General features: G+C 45.6%; 2 protein-coding genes across 3 annotated transcripts in view; one reads left to right on the top strand and one right to left on the bottom strand.

Annotated features, from left to right (window-relative positions):
- The window catches only part of LOC137542290 (tubulin-specific chaperone D-like), a 343,085-nt gene that overhangs the window by 195,888 nt on the left and 129,268 nt on the right, over positions 1–17,929 (bottom strand). The gene's annotated exons all lie outside the window — the stretch shown is intronic.
- ZNF750 (zinc finger protein 750) lies at positions 1,455–13,990 on the top strand. 2 transcript variants are annotated; one of them, XM_068264031.1, is made up of 3 exons: positions 1,455–1,538; positions 9,549–11,086; positions 12,962–13,990. In XM_068264031.1, exons 2-3 carry the CDS (start codon positions 9,705–9,707, stop codon positions 13,566–13,568), a joined length of 1,989 nt encoding a protein of 662 aa, XP_068120132.1. In that variant the 5' UTR covers positions 1,455–1,538; positions 9,549–9,704; the 3' UTR covers positions 13,569–13,990. The 2 variants fall into 2 exon arrangements, with proteins under 2 accessions (XP_068120132.1, XP_068120133.1); XM_068264032.1 differs by lacking the exon at positions 1,455–1,538 and adding an exon at positions 2,951–3,014.

Below are 17,929 nucleotides of genomic sequence, written 5' to 3'. Positions count from 1 at the left end.
TTGTTTTTTTTTAATAAAACAAAACCCCTCGTTATATGACTGCTGTGTAATGAGACGAGGTCTGCACAGTACAATCCATCCACAATCATTCCTGGACGAGATTTCCGGCAGTTGTGCGCCGCTGATCGCTGCACCTGTCATTTTAGCCTTGCGATTATATCACACATTCCACCACCTCCACTGAGCGGCTCCTCCAAGCTCAGACTACTCTCGCAGCAAACAACCTGCCAGCAATTAATGCTAAGCTTTGTCTCCACCCTGCAGTTTCAGGGTGTGACAGCCGTCAATCCTGCCGTACAGAGGGCACATCCCTTCTCATGTCTGTCCGTGTGCTGGGTGACATACATGTTGTGTCTGTGGCTTTCATGTGCTCTATGGGGGCTCATTCTACACACCAGAGAGAGAGAAAGTACCTGCAACAACCACCGCAAACATGCCAGGCAATGACAGGTCAGGTGATTAGCTAATGCCGGGTGATGCCAGGCAAATATCGTGTTTGTTTTACTGAAAAAGTCAAATCATGTTTACTTTGCAAATTTCACAACTGAGGATTTCTCCATATAACCCAGTTACTGCTGTAAAATAGCAGAAAAGGTCCTGCCAAAAAAAAATAAAAAAACACCACCACAGCGGCAACAGGATAGACCCCACCCTGGCATCTGATCGGGTAGTTTTTAGTCTGTCTATAAAGTACTAAACTAACCGAACAGAAAGCACATCATGGACGTGGCGAGGTGTTCTCCATAGTGCAGCCATTTTGTGCTTTCCTGAGGCATGATGGGTAGTACGGAATCCAAGGGTTAAATGTTGAGTATTGTAGCTAATATCTATCACAGCACAGGTCCAACCAATGAGGACTTCTATACATTTCTCTTGCCCAGGGGAATATAAATGTCCATAACGCGAATCGCTAAATAAACAGCACATAATTAGCAATCAAGCTGCAGCTACAAAATCGGGACCTTTATTCAGAGCAAGAATATTTTTATTGTAATGTCTATATTATCTCCAGCACTGGAAAATATTACAATTCTGCCAAGAATTGTCCTAAGTTGGACTTTAAATTTTAACGTACAAGCGCAACACAATCTTTCCATGTTCAGCAGAAGACGTGCGCACCTGCTCTATGTGCAAAACGACTGAACACTCTGCTCTGGTCTTACATCTGTAGAGCAATCTGACAGTTCTGCTTATAGTAATTGAGAGGCAATCATTAGGAATGGCTGTACTGGCTGTGTATGAATGCAGCCCCCAGCCTGTCACAGCAGTAATAAGGGGGGGCACATGGAGGGACATGCCAATTTTAACAGGTACGTGCACAGGTCTCAGTGCGAGAACAGGTAGATCGTATGCAAACACAGTGAAGAGTTGCTCGGGGCGCTAATAATATCAGGTGCATCTCTACAGCCTGAGGCTTCAACTCCTCTAGTTTAAATCCCTCCCTCTGAGACCGGACTGATCAGTCTCACCTCGCAATCAGAGCAGCAGGTACGTGTCTCACTCTCTCGGGGACAGTCGCACGCTCACCACTCCAGCTGGTAAGCACAAACTTTTTCTTTTAGAACTTTTTCTCCATTTTTCCTTGGCTGTGTTATAATCTAGAGCGTCTCGTGGGATGGGTGTGTAGCCTTATTCCCAGGAGATGGAGCTGCTGTCAGAGCGGCAGGTGCTTTGCCCGGACACATTTCACTAAAATATTTAATGCAGGTTGTACAGCGCATGCAGAATTCTTGTAAAGTCATAGTTCCTCGGAATAACATTTTTAGTATTTTATTTTGGTAAAGGTATTGCAGATTTTTTTCTCCCCTTTTTATTTTCTTAGAATTTTAAAAGTTCTAATAGTTGAAAGAGGATATTTGATAGAAGATACATTTTGTATTAATGAAATTAGAGTAAGAAGTTTTGAATAAGGATGACACCATATACAGGAACAAAGTCCTTTTTACTTACCGTAGCTCTAAGTTAGCCAACAAATGGTATCAGCCTGATTCAAAACGTCTTGCTTTTACTGATGGCTAACCCAGTACAACACTCTACTGCTACTAAGCTGAAATAAGTGTAGAGACACGACTGGCTCTCTGTTTTAGGGCTCTTTTACACTACAACCAGTTTTCCCGTAATTTGATTTTTCTGAGATTTTTAAAAAGTCCTGCATGCTACGTTTTTTTCTGCGTTTTCTGCTTATGTTCCTAGAGTCCAGTGAAAATTGAATGGCATCTGAATGGCATTGTGGTTTGCAGTGTAAAACAGCCCAGAGATGCTGGTCTTCTGGTTAGAGTTATTAACCTAATCACAAAATCACATTTATGAGCGGAATTTGTTTTCAAAAAAATTGTTAGAAACTTTGTTACACTTCACTGTGACATAAGAGAACCAGGTAAAAAAAAAAGGCTAATTTTTTAGCAAGTGTACAGGGCAAGATAAAAACTGTCTAAAATAGCCTAAAGCCTTTTTCTAAAGATTTATTGTTTAGGTTAAAAAGTAATGTCCATATTTTCCTATGGCTCAGTTCACACTATACACATTTTAATTGAAAGCCTTTTCACAATGCACGGCGATGGAAAGTTAAAATAGATCACTTTTTCAGCCTATAGTGTAGAAGAGGCTTTAGGTAAAAACCGTAATCTGATGAATCCTCGTAGTTCCACCCGATGGTAATGCACAGACCGGGATACGGTAAGGTCTCTTCCTGTGACGGGCATAACTACCGAGAGACCGAGATGCTTTGTTCTTGCGACACAAGCAGACCGGTTGGTGACACAATGGTATCTGCCGATTACGCAATCCATGCCACATCACAAGGCTTTAATTAGATTGTGCCCTTAAAAAGTATTCTACCAGCTGCACCTCTTAATGAGTTGTCGCCAACAATTAGCTTTAGCAGCCTGCTAGACTCGTAGGTGGAGGTAGGCAGGGTGGCACCAATACCAAACTTCACTTAAGTCCAGAAACACCCCGATCGCTCTTCACAAAGGATTCCACTGCAGGGGACTAGCGAACCATCTCAGAAGCAGGTAACCCACCAATAGCTTCTAGAATATGGCTGCTTTCATGGAAATTACAACCCTTCAATCGTTTAGGAAGGAAAGCTGGGAAGTGTAATGCCTGGTACACACCATGCAATTTCCCAACAGATTTCAGGTGGAAATCGATAATTTCCATTAGGTCCAATTTAATTTCTGATTGATTTTCTGAAAGATTATCAGATCACTTCTGTACAAAAATCAATCAAAAAACGATCGGAAAATATTGATTTGACCGCAATCTGACTGGAAATTGCATGGTGTGTAGCAGGCATAAGGTTTTCCCCAAATATAGCGACCCAGTACAGGAGAGAAAAGCACTAGATAAGTCCCAGTGTGTGAAGTGTCAGGCAGAAACTGAAAGGAAAGGAACAGAAACCGGCAGCTGATGCAGGAACAATAGGATGAGATTGCAGGTGGATGGCTTGGTGTCCCCACAGCATGGAAATGCTAAACACAACCTGCTGGTGACAACACAGCCTGAAGAAAGTTTGGTTTCTGTTTGTTTTGACAACTGTAACCATCAAAGGGGAGTAATTAGGGCTGGCACTTTCAGGCAGAGGGCAGCCAGCAACAGGCAGAAACTGACCCTAGCATGTCTGCTCTGCAGGAGGACATCAGCCTGCTAATCACACACAGAGCTCCATTCACTGCAGCCTATTGTGAGGCAGCTCAGCCGCTCAGTGCGGTGTGTATTGTCATTACAGGCCCATTAGGAGGCATTCTGTAGCAGGTGGGAGACCTGGGGACAAGGGGCCAGTTTGGGACTACAAGCCCTTACATGTCCAGCCACCTGCGGTCCCACACTTGTAGGACATGTTCTCAGCTACAGCACTAGCTGGCCACTAATGAGCCAATCATTTTCATCCAATTTATCATTTTCATCCCAATCTATGTAGCAGAATACCTGATAAACGATGTAATGTTCCGTCAGACTGACAGTCAAATCGATTATTTCCAACGGGTTCGATCTGATTTTTCATCGTTTTTCTGATCACTTCTATTCAAAATCATTTAGAAAAACGATCAGAAATCATATTGGACGTGTTGGAAATAATCGATTTGGTTGTCAATCTGATGAAAAATTGCATTGTGTGTACCAGGCATAAGGTTAAATTGAGTGACTATATTGAATGGATAATTTAGGGAGTCCCTTATATTACATAGAAATGGTAAGATTGGATGAAAGAGATTGGATCATTAGTGGCCACCATAAGATCCAATTTTGATTGGCCAATTATACCAACTCCATGTAGTATGAGGGCCAACTGATTTTGAATACTGTGAGCAGATTATGTAGATAAGCTTTCATAATACATGGAGATAGTAAAATCGGTCAAAGTTGAAGGTGTGTACCAGGCTTTAGTATCTTGAGAGCTTACCGATACAATCTGTTTTAGTAATAAATATCTGTTGGCCCTTATACTATATGAAGGTGGTAAGATGTGTGAAATTCATACTTACATATAATGAATTAATAGTCATAGTACGTTCCAGTGCAGCTCCACAAACACTTGCTATGGTTCATTGTATTGCATAAGCCTGTCCATTCCCCCCTTGTGGCAAAGAAGCCAAACTATTCTCAAGAGCTGCTCTTTCTGTGTATCGAGTCAGCAAATCATTGGGGTCATTCTCTATTATGGCTGTACATTACCAGGGTTGCTCTCACGAGTGATTACCCGTGATTCCAATGAGGCTTAATTGGTGCAGGTGTGCGTCGGGGATACAAGGGGTTATTTACCCATAATTCCACTGTCCGCCCTGCGCTCCAAACAGCTTGCACGCGTTCTATTGGTCGCGTTGCAAGCCTCACACCGGCGCATTTCCTCCTTCCCGCTTGAAGGAGGAAATGCGCTGGTGTGAAGCTTGCAACGCGAAAAATAGGACGCGTGCAAGCTGTTTGGAATGCAGGGCGGACAGTGGAATTATGGGTAAACAACCCCTTGTATTCCCGCAGCACACCTGCGCCAATTAAGCCTCATTTGAGTCATGGGTATTCACTCGTGTGAGCAACCCTGCACATTACAACTCTGCTGCTTTATGATATCATTGCCTGCATCTTATAGCTGAGCAAAACTCTTTGCAGAGTCAAAACTGAAATAATTGCTGGTCCCAACATTGTCCTTTTTGGATGCAGAAATACTCCGTAGCAACTTGTGTGTTAAAAGGGTAAAATGTATCCTTAAAGGACACCTGAAGGGAGATGGGATATGGAGGCTGCCATACTCATTTCCATTTAAACAATACCAAGCATGCAGATAAAATGCATCTGACTGAAGTCTGACTTGATCTAGTTGTTGCAAGCTGCAAGTTTGTTTCAGGTGTGTGACCCAGATACTACTGCAGCCAAAGAGATCAGCAGGACTGTCACGCAACTGATATTGTTTAAAAGGAAATCAATATGTCAGCCTCCATATCCCTCTCAATTCAAGTGTCTTTTCAAATTGCAATTTTCTCACTAGAATAGAAATATACACTCAGCACAATCTAACCTTGCAGTAGGATATAGGACCTATCCCATACTACCAGCACAACCTAACCTCTATCCCATACTACCTGCACTCAGTACAACCTAACCTCTATCCCATACTACCTGCACTCAGCACAACCTAACCTCTATCCCATACTACCTGCACTCAGCACAACCTAACCTCTATCCCATGCTACCAGCACAACCTAACCTCTATCCCATACTACCTGCACCCAGCACAACCTAACCTCTATCCCATACTACCTGCACCCAGCACAACCTAACCTCTATCCCATACTACCTGCACCCAGCACAACCTAACCTCTATCCCATACTACCTGCACCCAGCACAACCTAACCTCTGTCCTATACTACCTGCACCCAGCACAACCTAATCTGTATCCCATACTACCTGCACCCAGCACAACCTAACCTCTATCCCATACTACCTGCACTCAGCACAACCTAACCTCTATCCCATACTACCTGCACCCAGCACAACCTAACCTCTATCCCATACTACCTGCACTCAGCACAACCTAACCTCTATCCCATACTACCTGCACTCAGCACAACCTAACCTCGATCCCATACTACCAGCACAACCTAACCTCTATCCCATACTACCTGCACCCAGCACAACCTAACCTCTATCCCATACTACCTGCACCCAGCACAACCTAACCTCTATCCCATACTACCTGCACCCAGCACAACCTAACCTCTATCCCATACTACCTGCACCCAGCACAACCTAACCTCTGTCCTATACTACCTGCACCCAGCACAACCTAATCTGTATCCCATACTACCTGCACCCAGCACAACCTAACCTCTATCCCATACTACCTGCACTCAGCACAACCTAACCTCTATCCCATACTACCAGCACAACCTAACCTCTATCCCATACTACCTGCACCCAGCACAACCTAACCTCTATCCCATACTACCTGCACCCAGCACAACCTAACCTCTATCCCATACTACCTGCACCCAGCACAACCTAACCTCTATCCCATACTACCTGCACCCAGCACAACCTAACCTCTATCCCATACTACCTGCACCCAGCACAACCTAACCTCTATCCCATACTACCTGCACCCAGCACAACCTAATCTGTATCCCATACTACCTGCACCCAGCACAACCTAACCTCTATCCCATGCTACCTGCACCCAGCACAACCTAACCTCTATCCCATGCTACCTGCACCCAGCACAACCTAACCTCTATCCCATATTACTTGCACCCAATACAACCTAACCTCTATCCCATACTACCTGCACCCAGCACAACCTAACCTCTATCCCATACTACCTGCACCCAGCACAACCTAACCTCTATCCCATACTACCTGCACCCAGCACAACCTAACCTCTGTCCCATACTACCTGCACCCAGCACAACCTAATCTCTATCCCATACTACCTGCACCCAGCACAACCTAACCTCTATCCCATGCTACCTGCACCCAGCACAACCTAACCTCTATCCCATACTACTTGCACCCAATACAGCCTAACCTCTATCCCATACTACTTGCACCCAATACAACCTAACCTCTATTCCATACTACTTGCACCCAGCACAACCTAACCTCTACCCCATACTACCTGCACCCAGCAGCTCAGCACCAGACATCGTGTTTATAACACTGAGAATTAATCAGCCTTCACGTCAAGCTAATAGCAGTTAACCACTTGAATGAAATAAAGACGTTTCTTTGGGAAATCAGTGCCCTGCGGCTGCCCAGCAATTAGTTTGTGTGTTTTCCAGAGTGATCTGTCAGAGGTTTTGTAGCAATCGTTGTTAAAATCATGCTGCTTCAAGCGAGTGATGAAATCACTTTTTATCTGGCTGTCTCTGTTCTATTAAATCCCTGCCGTAACACAGACATGAGAACTGAACTCCTCCACTTTCTCACGCCTCGAGTATCGCTGGAAATAAAGAAACATGCCGCTACAGGCCAAGGAAACTGGAAGGAGAGATAAAATAATGAAAAAATAAATCACCATCGCCCCAGCTACCTGTAAACGTATGATGGAAATGGCAGGTCGGAAGATTAAGCAGACAAAGGCATCCTGGCACAATTCAGTACAACTCCCAGCATGCAATGGCAAAGCATGATGGGACTTGTAGTTCTTGCACTGCAGGTGTGAGATTTATAGTGCAACTCCAAATTTGTACAGTTTTGGATAGGAAAGGTTTCTATTTGTGTCTCCCACTTGGAGGAATTCTTGTGAAACCACAAAGTGAAGGGGGAACTGTCCAACAATGGCACAGACAGCGATAGCACAGAGATATGCCTGCAAGTAGGGCTTCCATTCCGGTCTTCATGGATTGTGTCAGAAACTGTCGCTTTCAGTGCAGCATTTTCATAGAATGACTGCTTGTGACACAGAGAATGTTTTCTTTAGGGAGCATGCTCATGTGACGAGGGCGCATGCTCATGTGACGAGGGCGCATGCTCATGTGACGAGGGCGCATGCTCACACAATGCCCAGCCAGCACACAGACAGCAGAGACTGCAGCATCCGTAATATCCTCCTGATATCTCCATCTGTGCCAATAGCATGACCAGAATTCTTCAGTCTTGCAGGTGATTTCCGTTCAGTTAGTTTTCTCTCAGCTCTACCCAGCAAAAGCATTCCACTTCACTCACCATCTGATTCTGCAGTCCATGCACTGCCCCCTGCTGGCTACTTTTATTTCAGGTACAGCAGAACATACACAGCACTGCATGGAACTTTTGAACTCGTGCATTTATTCCCTACTGGCCAGTGGTGCACCCAAAATAGCTGTGGTATACTACCGACTGCAAATAAAATAAAGGGAGAGATAGGAGGTCATGAACCGAAGTTTGTGAAAATGAAGTGAAAGGAAGACCTATGAAGCCATGTTTGTTACCCTGTACTAGAAATGCTGATTTCTTGTTTTAAGGCTTAAAAGGAACCTGATATGGAGGTTCCTATATGTATTCCTATTTAAACAGTACCAGTTGCCTGGCTGTCCTGCTGATCTCTTTGGCTGCAGTAGCGTTTGATTCACACACCCGAAACAAGCATGTGGCTAATCCACTCTGACTTTAGTCAGAAACACCTGATCCGCATGCTTGTTCTATGGCTAAAAGTATTAGAGGCAGCGGATCAGCAGGACAGCCGGGCAGCGTGCATTGTTTAAATGGAAATAAATATGGCAACCTCTATGTCTCTGTCACCTCAGTTTCCCTTTGAGAGGATATTACAGTACTTTTGTCTATGTCCCTCTTATGCAGTTCTTTCATCACTTCCGGTTCCTGTCTAGCACACAGGTGAATGTAATTGTAAATGCACAAACTCCAACTTAGGGCTCAGACACACTGTGAGCGCTTTTCTGAGCGCTTTTTGGCTATCAGAGCTTTCTGAGAGCTTTTTTTTAAAAACGCTCCCCATTGACTTACATTAAAATCACGATCGCTGTAAAATCGCACAATTTAAATATAAGTCAATGGGAGCGTTTTTTAAAAAGCGCTCAGAAAGCTCTGATGGCCAAAAAGCGCTCAGAAAAGCGCTTACAGTGTGTCTGAGCCCTCACTCAATTTGCAATCTAGCCTCATTACGGCTTGCAAAACAAGCGCCACTAAATAGCAGGAAATTATTCTGAGTACAATTCCAGGTCAGGTTTGTTGGATAGCTTATGTGCTCCTCCATTCTCTGATCGTGGTACATCGTACTCATTGTGTTGTCCCCAGCAGGTTGAGCAGTTGCTTCAGACGCTCTTTGAGCTGCCAGTCATGCTGGTCCCATGGTTATGATGTTAGGAGAGGTATTTGATCTCGCAGATCCAGTTTTCCAAGTCTTGCTTAAGCATACAATGAGCTGCGCTGGAATGCTGATGAGGAAAGTCACAGCGAGATAGCTGGGAGCTGTTCCAGAGATCTGTGTGTATACAGCAAGTTTCCCCGGGGATCAGAGCCATGGGTGTGATCTATACCATGATACTTATGTGACTGTGTATGAAAGGATAATGATGCAGCAGCTGACAGAATTATTCCCTTCTTTCATTTGCAGATTTTACACGACTCGGTCTCTCCTTGAAGCCACGGTGGTCTCTAAAGAAGCAGGTGACTAAAGAAACAAGTAAAACTGGAATAACTCCAGAGCCGATAAAAACCCCACCTGAGGGCACCAAGCAGCTAGAGGCGTTCACCTGTCCTACCAAAAGAAATGGCTCTAATGAAGGAGAGGAAACCCAAGAAACCTCATTACATTCCAAGACCACCAGGCAAACCATTCAAATACAAGTGTTTCCAGTGTCCATTCACCTGTAACGAAAAGTCTCACCTCTTCAACCACATGAAATATGGACTCTGCAAAAATTCCATCACTCTAGTGACAGAACAAGATCGGGCTGTGAAGAGTCCGAAAAACTCACTGGAGGTCAAACAAAGCAATGGTGACGGGTACGCCAAACCTAATCCCATGGTCACCAATGGACTTGTGGTTTTGGATTCAAATGCTCAACATGAAATAACTAGAGAGGAGCTGAAAGAGAATGTAGACTGTAAAAACAAAGAGGTGGCATCTCCGATTGAAAAGCCTTTGACACACAGAGAAGGTTCCCTACCTTCACCAACAGGACACAGTCCCATCAATAAGCCACCAGTCACCGATGGGGTTTTAAGACCTTCAGCATTTATCCCGGTTGGAGAGCACAGATATCTCAAACCAAATGAAAATAGCCACATGCTGGAACTATCTACATCTGTAGATCCCATAAAGGGGATACATTCTACAAGATCTGCTTTTCAGAGTATCACCACCCCATGGAAGTCAGGAGTGGTTCCACCAGAGATTTCCCAAAAGCCAACAATGCCCCGTTACATTCGTCCAATTATACCAGATTATACAGCTCAGTTTTATTCCGAGCCCCCCATGCAACATTTGTACCCGCCATATATGTTTACAGGGAACCCTGCAGACTGTGAGAACTCAATGCTTTCAGTGTACCAAACACCAGAACAAAGACTCTTCCGTCCCCAACCCATCCAAACATCAGGGCTCTCTTTACCAAAACCAATGAACTCGCCTTTTGATTACAGGTACATGCCCCAGCTCCACCCTAACCCTCCAATTACTTATGGGTATTACAGACCTTCAGAACACTCTTTTCTACCTTACGCTCTGAAGCTGCCACATGTGCCAAGCTTGTCCAAGGAACCCGTCCCTCACACATCAAACACCCAAGGTTTTGCTTACCTCAGCTCAAACCCACCACGTTTTTACCCTGCGGACTCGAGTCCGAAAAAAACAGACAGTCAAAATGAAACAATGCTGAGCCAAAGTAAGAGCACTGACCCGAAAAATGAAGACGAAAATCTAAAAATGAGTCCACGGGCTGGCAGTGCCGCCACTGGGTCTCCTGGGAGACCAAGTCCAACCAACTTCACTCAGAACAGTCACGTGTTTGAGGGCATCTTTGATCTTTCAAGCAAATCCACCTCAATAACAGGAAAAAGCGATTCTTCTGAAGAAAGCTCAACAGCGTTTAAGCAAGTGAAAGGCAGCGTGGACTCCCAAGCATCGCTAACCAGAGAAAACTCTCCATGGTAAGTGCACTTCCGTTACACATCACATATGTCTACAAGATGTTCTGTTACACTCAAGGCTGGAAAAAATGTTTTGTTGGGAAAAGTGGATAATAGTTATTCAAAAAAAATTATAATCGAGGCCTTTTTGCTCTTTCCGCTATCATTATTGATTTATAAAGTGGCAATATATTCCGTGTAGTCATGCAAGTTTAGTGGAACGGTTTAAAAATCGTTGGCCTCCTTCAGGGTCGGTTCAGATAGGCAACTGCCAGCAGCTGTGCACGACGTTTACCACCGGGATCCACCACATCCTGCATTGAGATGAATGGTGGTGCTCATCTCAATGCGTTTGCTGTTCATTATAAGCATTCAAACCACAGTTGATAAAGTTATCCAAGACGCTGTGTGTAGCTTCTAGCGTCGTTTATGGTTTCATGTCCCCCTAGGGGCTCAAAACACGATGCGACGACAAAACGGTGGGAACCATTGCCAAACACTTTTCTGTTTGGTAGCAGAAAAGCGTGTAGCAATGGCTAAACAATGGCTAAACAGTCAACTGGTAGCCAGCTGTGTAAGAAGACCTTACGCAAGCTGCACTGCCTATTCAGAGATGAAGTGTAGCCAAGCTGCTAACCATTCCAAGCTGGCATCACGAGGGGGGGGGGGGGGGGCATGGGTGAGCTACTCCTTAATTCTTCCTCCATAGGGGCCAATAGAAAGGGGCGACATAAGAGGAAGGGGTATGTTGGATTGGGGCTTCTTCTAGGCTAAAAATGAGAGCCTTTCAGTCAATGCAATGCAAAGAGTAGAATAAGTGTCACTGCAAGAATGTGAGGGTTAAACTACACTTGAGTGGATGGAGGTCTGGGGAGTCATTAGTCTAAATAAAATCTATCACCAACCACAGGCTATAAGTGACACTTGTAGTGAGAGGCATATGGAAGCCGCCATCATTATTCCTGTTACAATACCTACCACCCCACCCCCCCCCATTCTCTTCCCCAAATCTTCAAAAAGATGTCAGCCTCCATATAGCAAACACCACAAGTTTCCTTTCATCGCACAGTGTACTTCTATTTTTAGATTACAGGCGGAACAGGCAGCCTGGTGTACAAACAGAAGTGCAATGATTTTGAGATGATTATTCTCTGGGAATTGCTGCTGTGATTCTCCAGCAAAAAGGCATTGGGATGCCGAATTCCAAGAAGCATCATTGTCATGGGATGATAAAATTATAATTAATATTGTTTTGTCCTCCTACAGCAAAACTTCTAAACAGCTTTCAGGCTCTGTCAGAATTCAGCCTACAACCTGAAAATGTCTGAGAAATAATTAGAGAAAAAAAAAATCTTGAATTACAGATCCAAAGGCCTCAATTCACGGAGCATTATCAAACGTTTATCAAACACTTTATCAAACGTTTGATAATTTACCTCATGGGTAAAATCCCATTTTAAATTCACTAAGGTGTTATATATTTATCGAATGTTTTACCGATAAAACGTTCAACAAATATATAACACCTTAGTGAATTCAAAATGAGATTTTACCCATGAGGTAAATTATCAAACGTTTGATAAAGTGTTTGATAAACGTTTGATAATGCTCCGTGAATTGAGGCCATAGAGAATAGTCACCTTGAGGAACAACAAGCTCTGCCTAGGAAGCCAGCTTATTTTTGTTACACCACCAAAGAGGTAGAAACATCTTCTGTAAAGTCAGGGATAGAATGCAGTCTTTCAGAGTGAATCCCAAGTGAGAACAAATATGCTTGAAAATGATTTGGTATAACTTGGGGGATATTGTTAACACTTTGTGGAATTTTTCTTTAAAAGGTGACTTTTGTGCAAAAATATGAATATAATTAACTCGAAATTCTCTTTTCCATTCCAGCACCATGTCCAGTGCGAGCAGCTACACGGCTGACCACGAGACAACCTCTGAAGGTGAGGAGGACTCTGTCAGCGTTCCTCTCAACCTGTCCAAGAAGCCAGAGGCGGAGATGGGGGGTGTTACCGAAACTGCTGGCATCATGGAGGTGCAGGACATGCCCTTAAATCTTTCTGTCAAAGACTTTAGCAAGAGAGAGCTCACCAGCCCTAACCGTGACCATTCACAGACTCCAACACACCGGCCTGTATCCAGTTATGAGGACAAACCCTGCCAGGACACAGCCCGGGCCCTGGATGTCAAGTCACTGATGGAGACTTGTGATGAACAAAAACAGTCTGCTGCCGTGGCTCTCTGCCAGCTGGCCACGTACAGTCCAGGGCCGGCTCTTCAATTCACCAAAGAGGACACGTCGGAGTGCCAGGCTGGGGCACCTCAACCGGCCACAGCTAGCCTGACAGTCGACCAAGAGATGCAAATCCATGCTGAAAGGAGGGAACTGAGACGGGCTAACTCAAAGGAGGTGGGGAAGCCCAACTGTCTAAAGAAGGCTAAAGCCACCGACTCGGGGAGAGTGTTCACACTACGGAAACGACCCCGGATGTCTTAGACTAAGTTTCCGGTTTTATATATTTAAAAAGACTTATTCTATTAAGCTGCTTCTTCTGTTCAAAGCGGACAATCGCTGTGTAACCTTTCCTGAGAACATTCCGGCTCTGAGGACAGAAGTCAAATGTTTCATAAAAAGCTAATATTTAGCGGATTATTGAGGGGTTAAAGTGTATGAACTGTATCAAGTGAACCAGATGCAGGCTAAAGGATGCGTAATATATTTATATAGGATAATATTTATTTTTGTATAAAATAAGCACTGCGGGACGTGGGTTTTTGTGTTGTTGCTAAGCTCCTGACTGCAAATAAAATAACAGACTTTTATACTGCTGTAATGTGCGCCACAAGTTTGTCTGTCGCCAACGCTTTGCTATGATAAAGCGCCAAAATTAAATAATAAAAACGCAGATGTGAAAATAATTTAGTGTGTTACTCTGTGTGAAGAGCTCTGACAATGTATTCCAGGTGAAGAGGGTCCGGGGGGTCATACAGTATATACTAGCTGAAGAGGGTCCTGGGGGTCATACAGTATATACTAGCTGAAGAGGGTCCAGGGGATCATACAGTATATACTAGCTGAAGAGGGTCCTGGGGGTCATACAGTATATACTAGCTGAAGAGGGTTCAGGGGATCATACAGTATATACTAGCTGAAGAGGATCTGTACTATATATACTAGCTGAAGAGAGTCCGGCGGGGTCATACAGTATATACTAGCTGAAGAGGGTCCGGGGAGGTCATACAGTATATACTAGCTGAAGAGGGTCCGGGGGGTCATACAGTATATACTAGCTGAAGAGGGTCCGGGGGGTCATACAGTATATACTAGCTGAAGAGGGTCCTGGGGGTCATACAGTATATACTAGCTGAAGAGGGTCCAGGGGATCATACAGTATATACTAGCTGAAGAGGGTCCAGGGGATCATACAGTATATGCTAGCTGAAGAGGATCTGTACTATATATACTAGCTGAAGAGAGTCCGGCGGGGTCATACAGTATATACTAGCTGAAGAGGGTCCGGGGAGGTCATACAGTATATACTAGCTGAAGAGGGTCCGGGGGGTCATACAGTATATACTGGCTGAAGAGGGTCCGGGGGGTCATACAGTATATACTAGCTGAAGAGGGTCCGGGGGGTCATACAGTATATACTAGCTGAAGAGGGTGCAGGGGGCTCATACAGTATATACTAGCTGAAGAGGGTCCGGGGGGCTCATACAGTATATACTAGATGAAGAGGGCCCAGGGGCTCATACAGTATATACTAGCTGAAAAGGGTCCGGGGGGGGGGGGGGGTCATGCAGTATATACTAGCTGAAGAGGGTCGGGGGGGGGGGGGGGGCATACAGTATATACTAGCTGAAGAGGGTCCGGGGGGGTCATGCAGTATACACTAGCTGAAGAGAGTCTGGGGGGGTCATACAGTATATACTAGCTGAAGAAGGACCGGGGGGTGTCATACAGTATATACTAGCTGAAGAGAGTCCGGGGGGAGGTCATACAGTATATACTAGCTGAAGAGGGTCCGGGGGGGGGGGGGTCATACAGTATATACTAGCTGGAGAGGGTCCGGGGGGGGGGGGTCATACAGTATATACTAGCTTAAGAGGGTCTTGGGGGGGTGGTCATACAGTATATACTAGCTGAAGAGGGTCCAGGGAGGGTCATACAGTATATACTAGCTGAAGAGGGTCCGGGGGGGTCATACAGTATATACTAGCTGAAGAGGGTTGGGTGGGGCGGTGTTATACAGTATATACTAGCTGAAGAGGGCCCGGGGGGTGTCATACAGTATATACTAGCTGAAGAGGGTCTGGGGGGTTTATACAGTATATACTAGCTGAAGAGGCTCCAGGGGGGGGTCATACGGTATATAATCGCTGAAGTGGGTCCGGGGGGGGGGGGGGGGGCTCATACAGTGTATACTAGCTGTAGAAGGTCTGGGGATCATACAGTATATACTAGCTGAAGAGGGTCCGGTGGGGTCATACAGTATATACTAGCTGAAGAGGGTCCGGGTGGGGGTCATACAGTGTATACTAGCTGTAGAAGGTCCGGGGGGGGGTCATACAGTATATACTAGGTGAAGAGGGTCCGGGGGGCTCATACAGTATATACTAGATGAAGAGGGCCCAGGGGCTCATACAGTATATACTAGCTGAAAAGGGTCCGGGGGGGGGGGGGGTCATGCAGTATATACTAGCTGAAGAGGGTCGGGGGGGGGCATACAGTATATACTAGCTGAAGAGGGTCCGGGGGGTCATGCAGTATACACTAGCTGAAGAGAGTCTGGGGGGTCATACAGTATATACTAGCTAAAGAAGGGCCGGGGGGTGTCATACAGTATATACTAGCTGAAGAGAGTCCGGGGGGAGGTCATACAGTATATACTAGCTGAAGAGGGTCCGGGGGGGGGGGGGTCATACAGTATATACTAGCTGAAGAAGGGCCGGGGGGGGTGTCATACAGTATATACTAGCTGGAGAGGGTCCGGGGGGGGGGGTCATACAGTATATACTAGCTTAAGAGGGTCTTGGGGGGGTGGTCATACAGTATATACTAGCTGAAGAGGGTCCAGGGAGGGTCATACAGTATATACTAGCTGAAGAGGGTCCGGGGGGGTCATACAGTATATACTAGCTGAAGAGGGTCGGGGGGGGGGGTGTCATACAGTATATACTAGCTGAAGAGGGTCCGGGGGGTGTCATACAGTATATACTAGCTGAAGAGGGTCTGGGGGGTTTATACAGTATATACTAGCTGAAGAGGCTCCAGGGGGGGGTCATACGGTATATAATCGCTGAAGTGGGTCCGGAAGGGGGGGGGGGGGCTCATACAGTGTATACTAGCTGTAGAAGGTCTGGGGATCATACAGTATATACTAGCTGAAGAGGGTCCGGTGGGGTCATACAGTATATACTAGCTGAAGAGGGTCCGGGGGGGGGGGGGGGGGGGGTCATACAGTGTATACTAGCTGTAGAAGGTCCGGGGGGGGGGGGGGGTCATACAGTATATACTAGCTGAAGAGGGTCTGATGGGGTCATACAGTATATACTAGCTGAAGAGGGTCCGGGGGGGGTCATACAGTATATACTAGCTGAAGAGGGTACCGGGGGTCATACTGTATATACTAGCTGAAGAGGGTCTGGGGGGGGGTCATACGTTATATACTGGCTGAAGAGGGTCCGGGGGGGTATACAGTGTAGAGCTGTAGAGGGTCCGGGGGGGTCATACAGTATATACTAGCTGAAGAGGGCCTGGGGGGGGGGTGTCATACAGTGTATACTAGCTGTAGAGGGTCCGGGGGGGGGGGGTCATGCAGTGTATACTAGCTGTAGAGGGTTTGGGGGGGGGTCATACAGTATATACTAGCTGAAGAGGGTCCGGTGGGGTCATACAGTATATACTGGCTGAAGAGGGTCCGGGGGGAGGGGGTCATACAGTATATACTAGCTGAAGAGGGTCCGGGGGGGTCATACAGTATATGCTAGGTGAACAGGGTCCGGGGGGGGGGGGTCATACAGTATATACTAGCTGAAGTCTGACCCAGTCCGACTCGGACAGAAACTGTCACTTGCATAACTGATGTTTAACTCTTTCAGGCAGAGAAAGAATAAAAATGAACACAGCCTAGCTATTTGTGTGGTTGGCACTATATATACACGTCTATCTCATCATGTCACATGTCACCTCTGTTGTCCTTTAAGGTGTGTACACACACCTGATTTCTTCAAACTACGGGTCGTCACACCCGCATGCTGGGTGGCCGTCTGCACAGTCTGTCGGCAAGCTGATAAGGCTGGTTTTGACTGATCCGCTCGGCGGATGAGGGATATTCAGTTAACCATCTCAACAAAGTCTATCTGTCTCCAGATAATTTAATATCATCATATCCATGAAAGACATGCAGAGTGTTTATGTAAACTAACAAAATGACCAGAAAAAAAAACATAACAAATAGGACGATTATATAGGTGTAGTGAGAGTGAGCTTAGAGGTATGTGGAGTCAGGAACAGGTAAGTGGAGAGTAGGTCAATGGTTTTGTAAGACTTTCCAGAGATAGTAGTTTTGAAATGCGGTCTAGAATAGGGCTTTTCAACCTGTGGTACTTTGCTGTTGGCCAGATGGTACCTCTGGGTTTGCCTGCCACTTAATTGCCTGCCTGCCACTTGTCCTGGTCCTCTCCTGCCTCCACAAAGTCCGGCTCCCCCTCATTCACTCCTCTCTGTGCTGCCCTGCGGCATACTTCAGATCTCAGATCAGCGGTGAAGAGACAGCCAGGCAAACAGGGCACAGTGACAACGCGTAAACAGGAAGTGACATCACTGCTCACTTCCTGTATTTGAATTCTACGCAT

Source organism: Hyperolius riggenbachi, chromosome 12, assembly GCF_040937935.1.
Source record: "Hyperolius riggenbachi isolate aHypRig1 chromosome 12, aHypRig1.pri, whole genome shotgun sequence".
Taxonomy (NCBI): Eukaryota; Metazoa; Chordata; class Amphibia; order Anura; family Hyperoliidae; genus Hyperolius; species Hyperolius riggenbachi.
The sequence above is the reverse complement of the archived record's forward strand: the minus strand, read 5'-3'. Positions and strand labels throughout refer to the sequence as shown.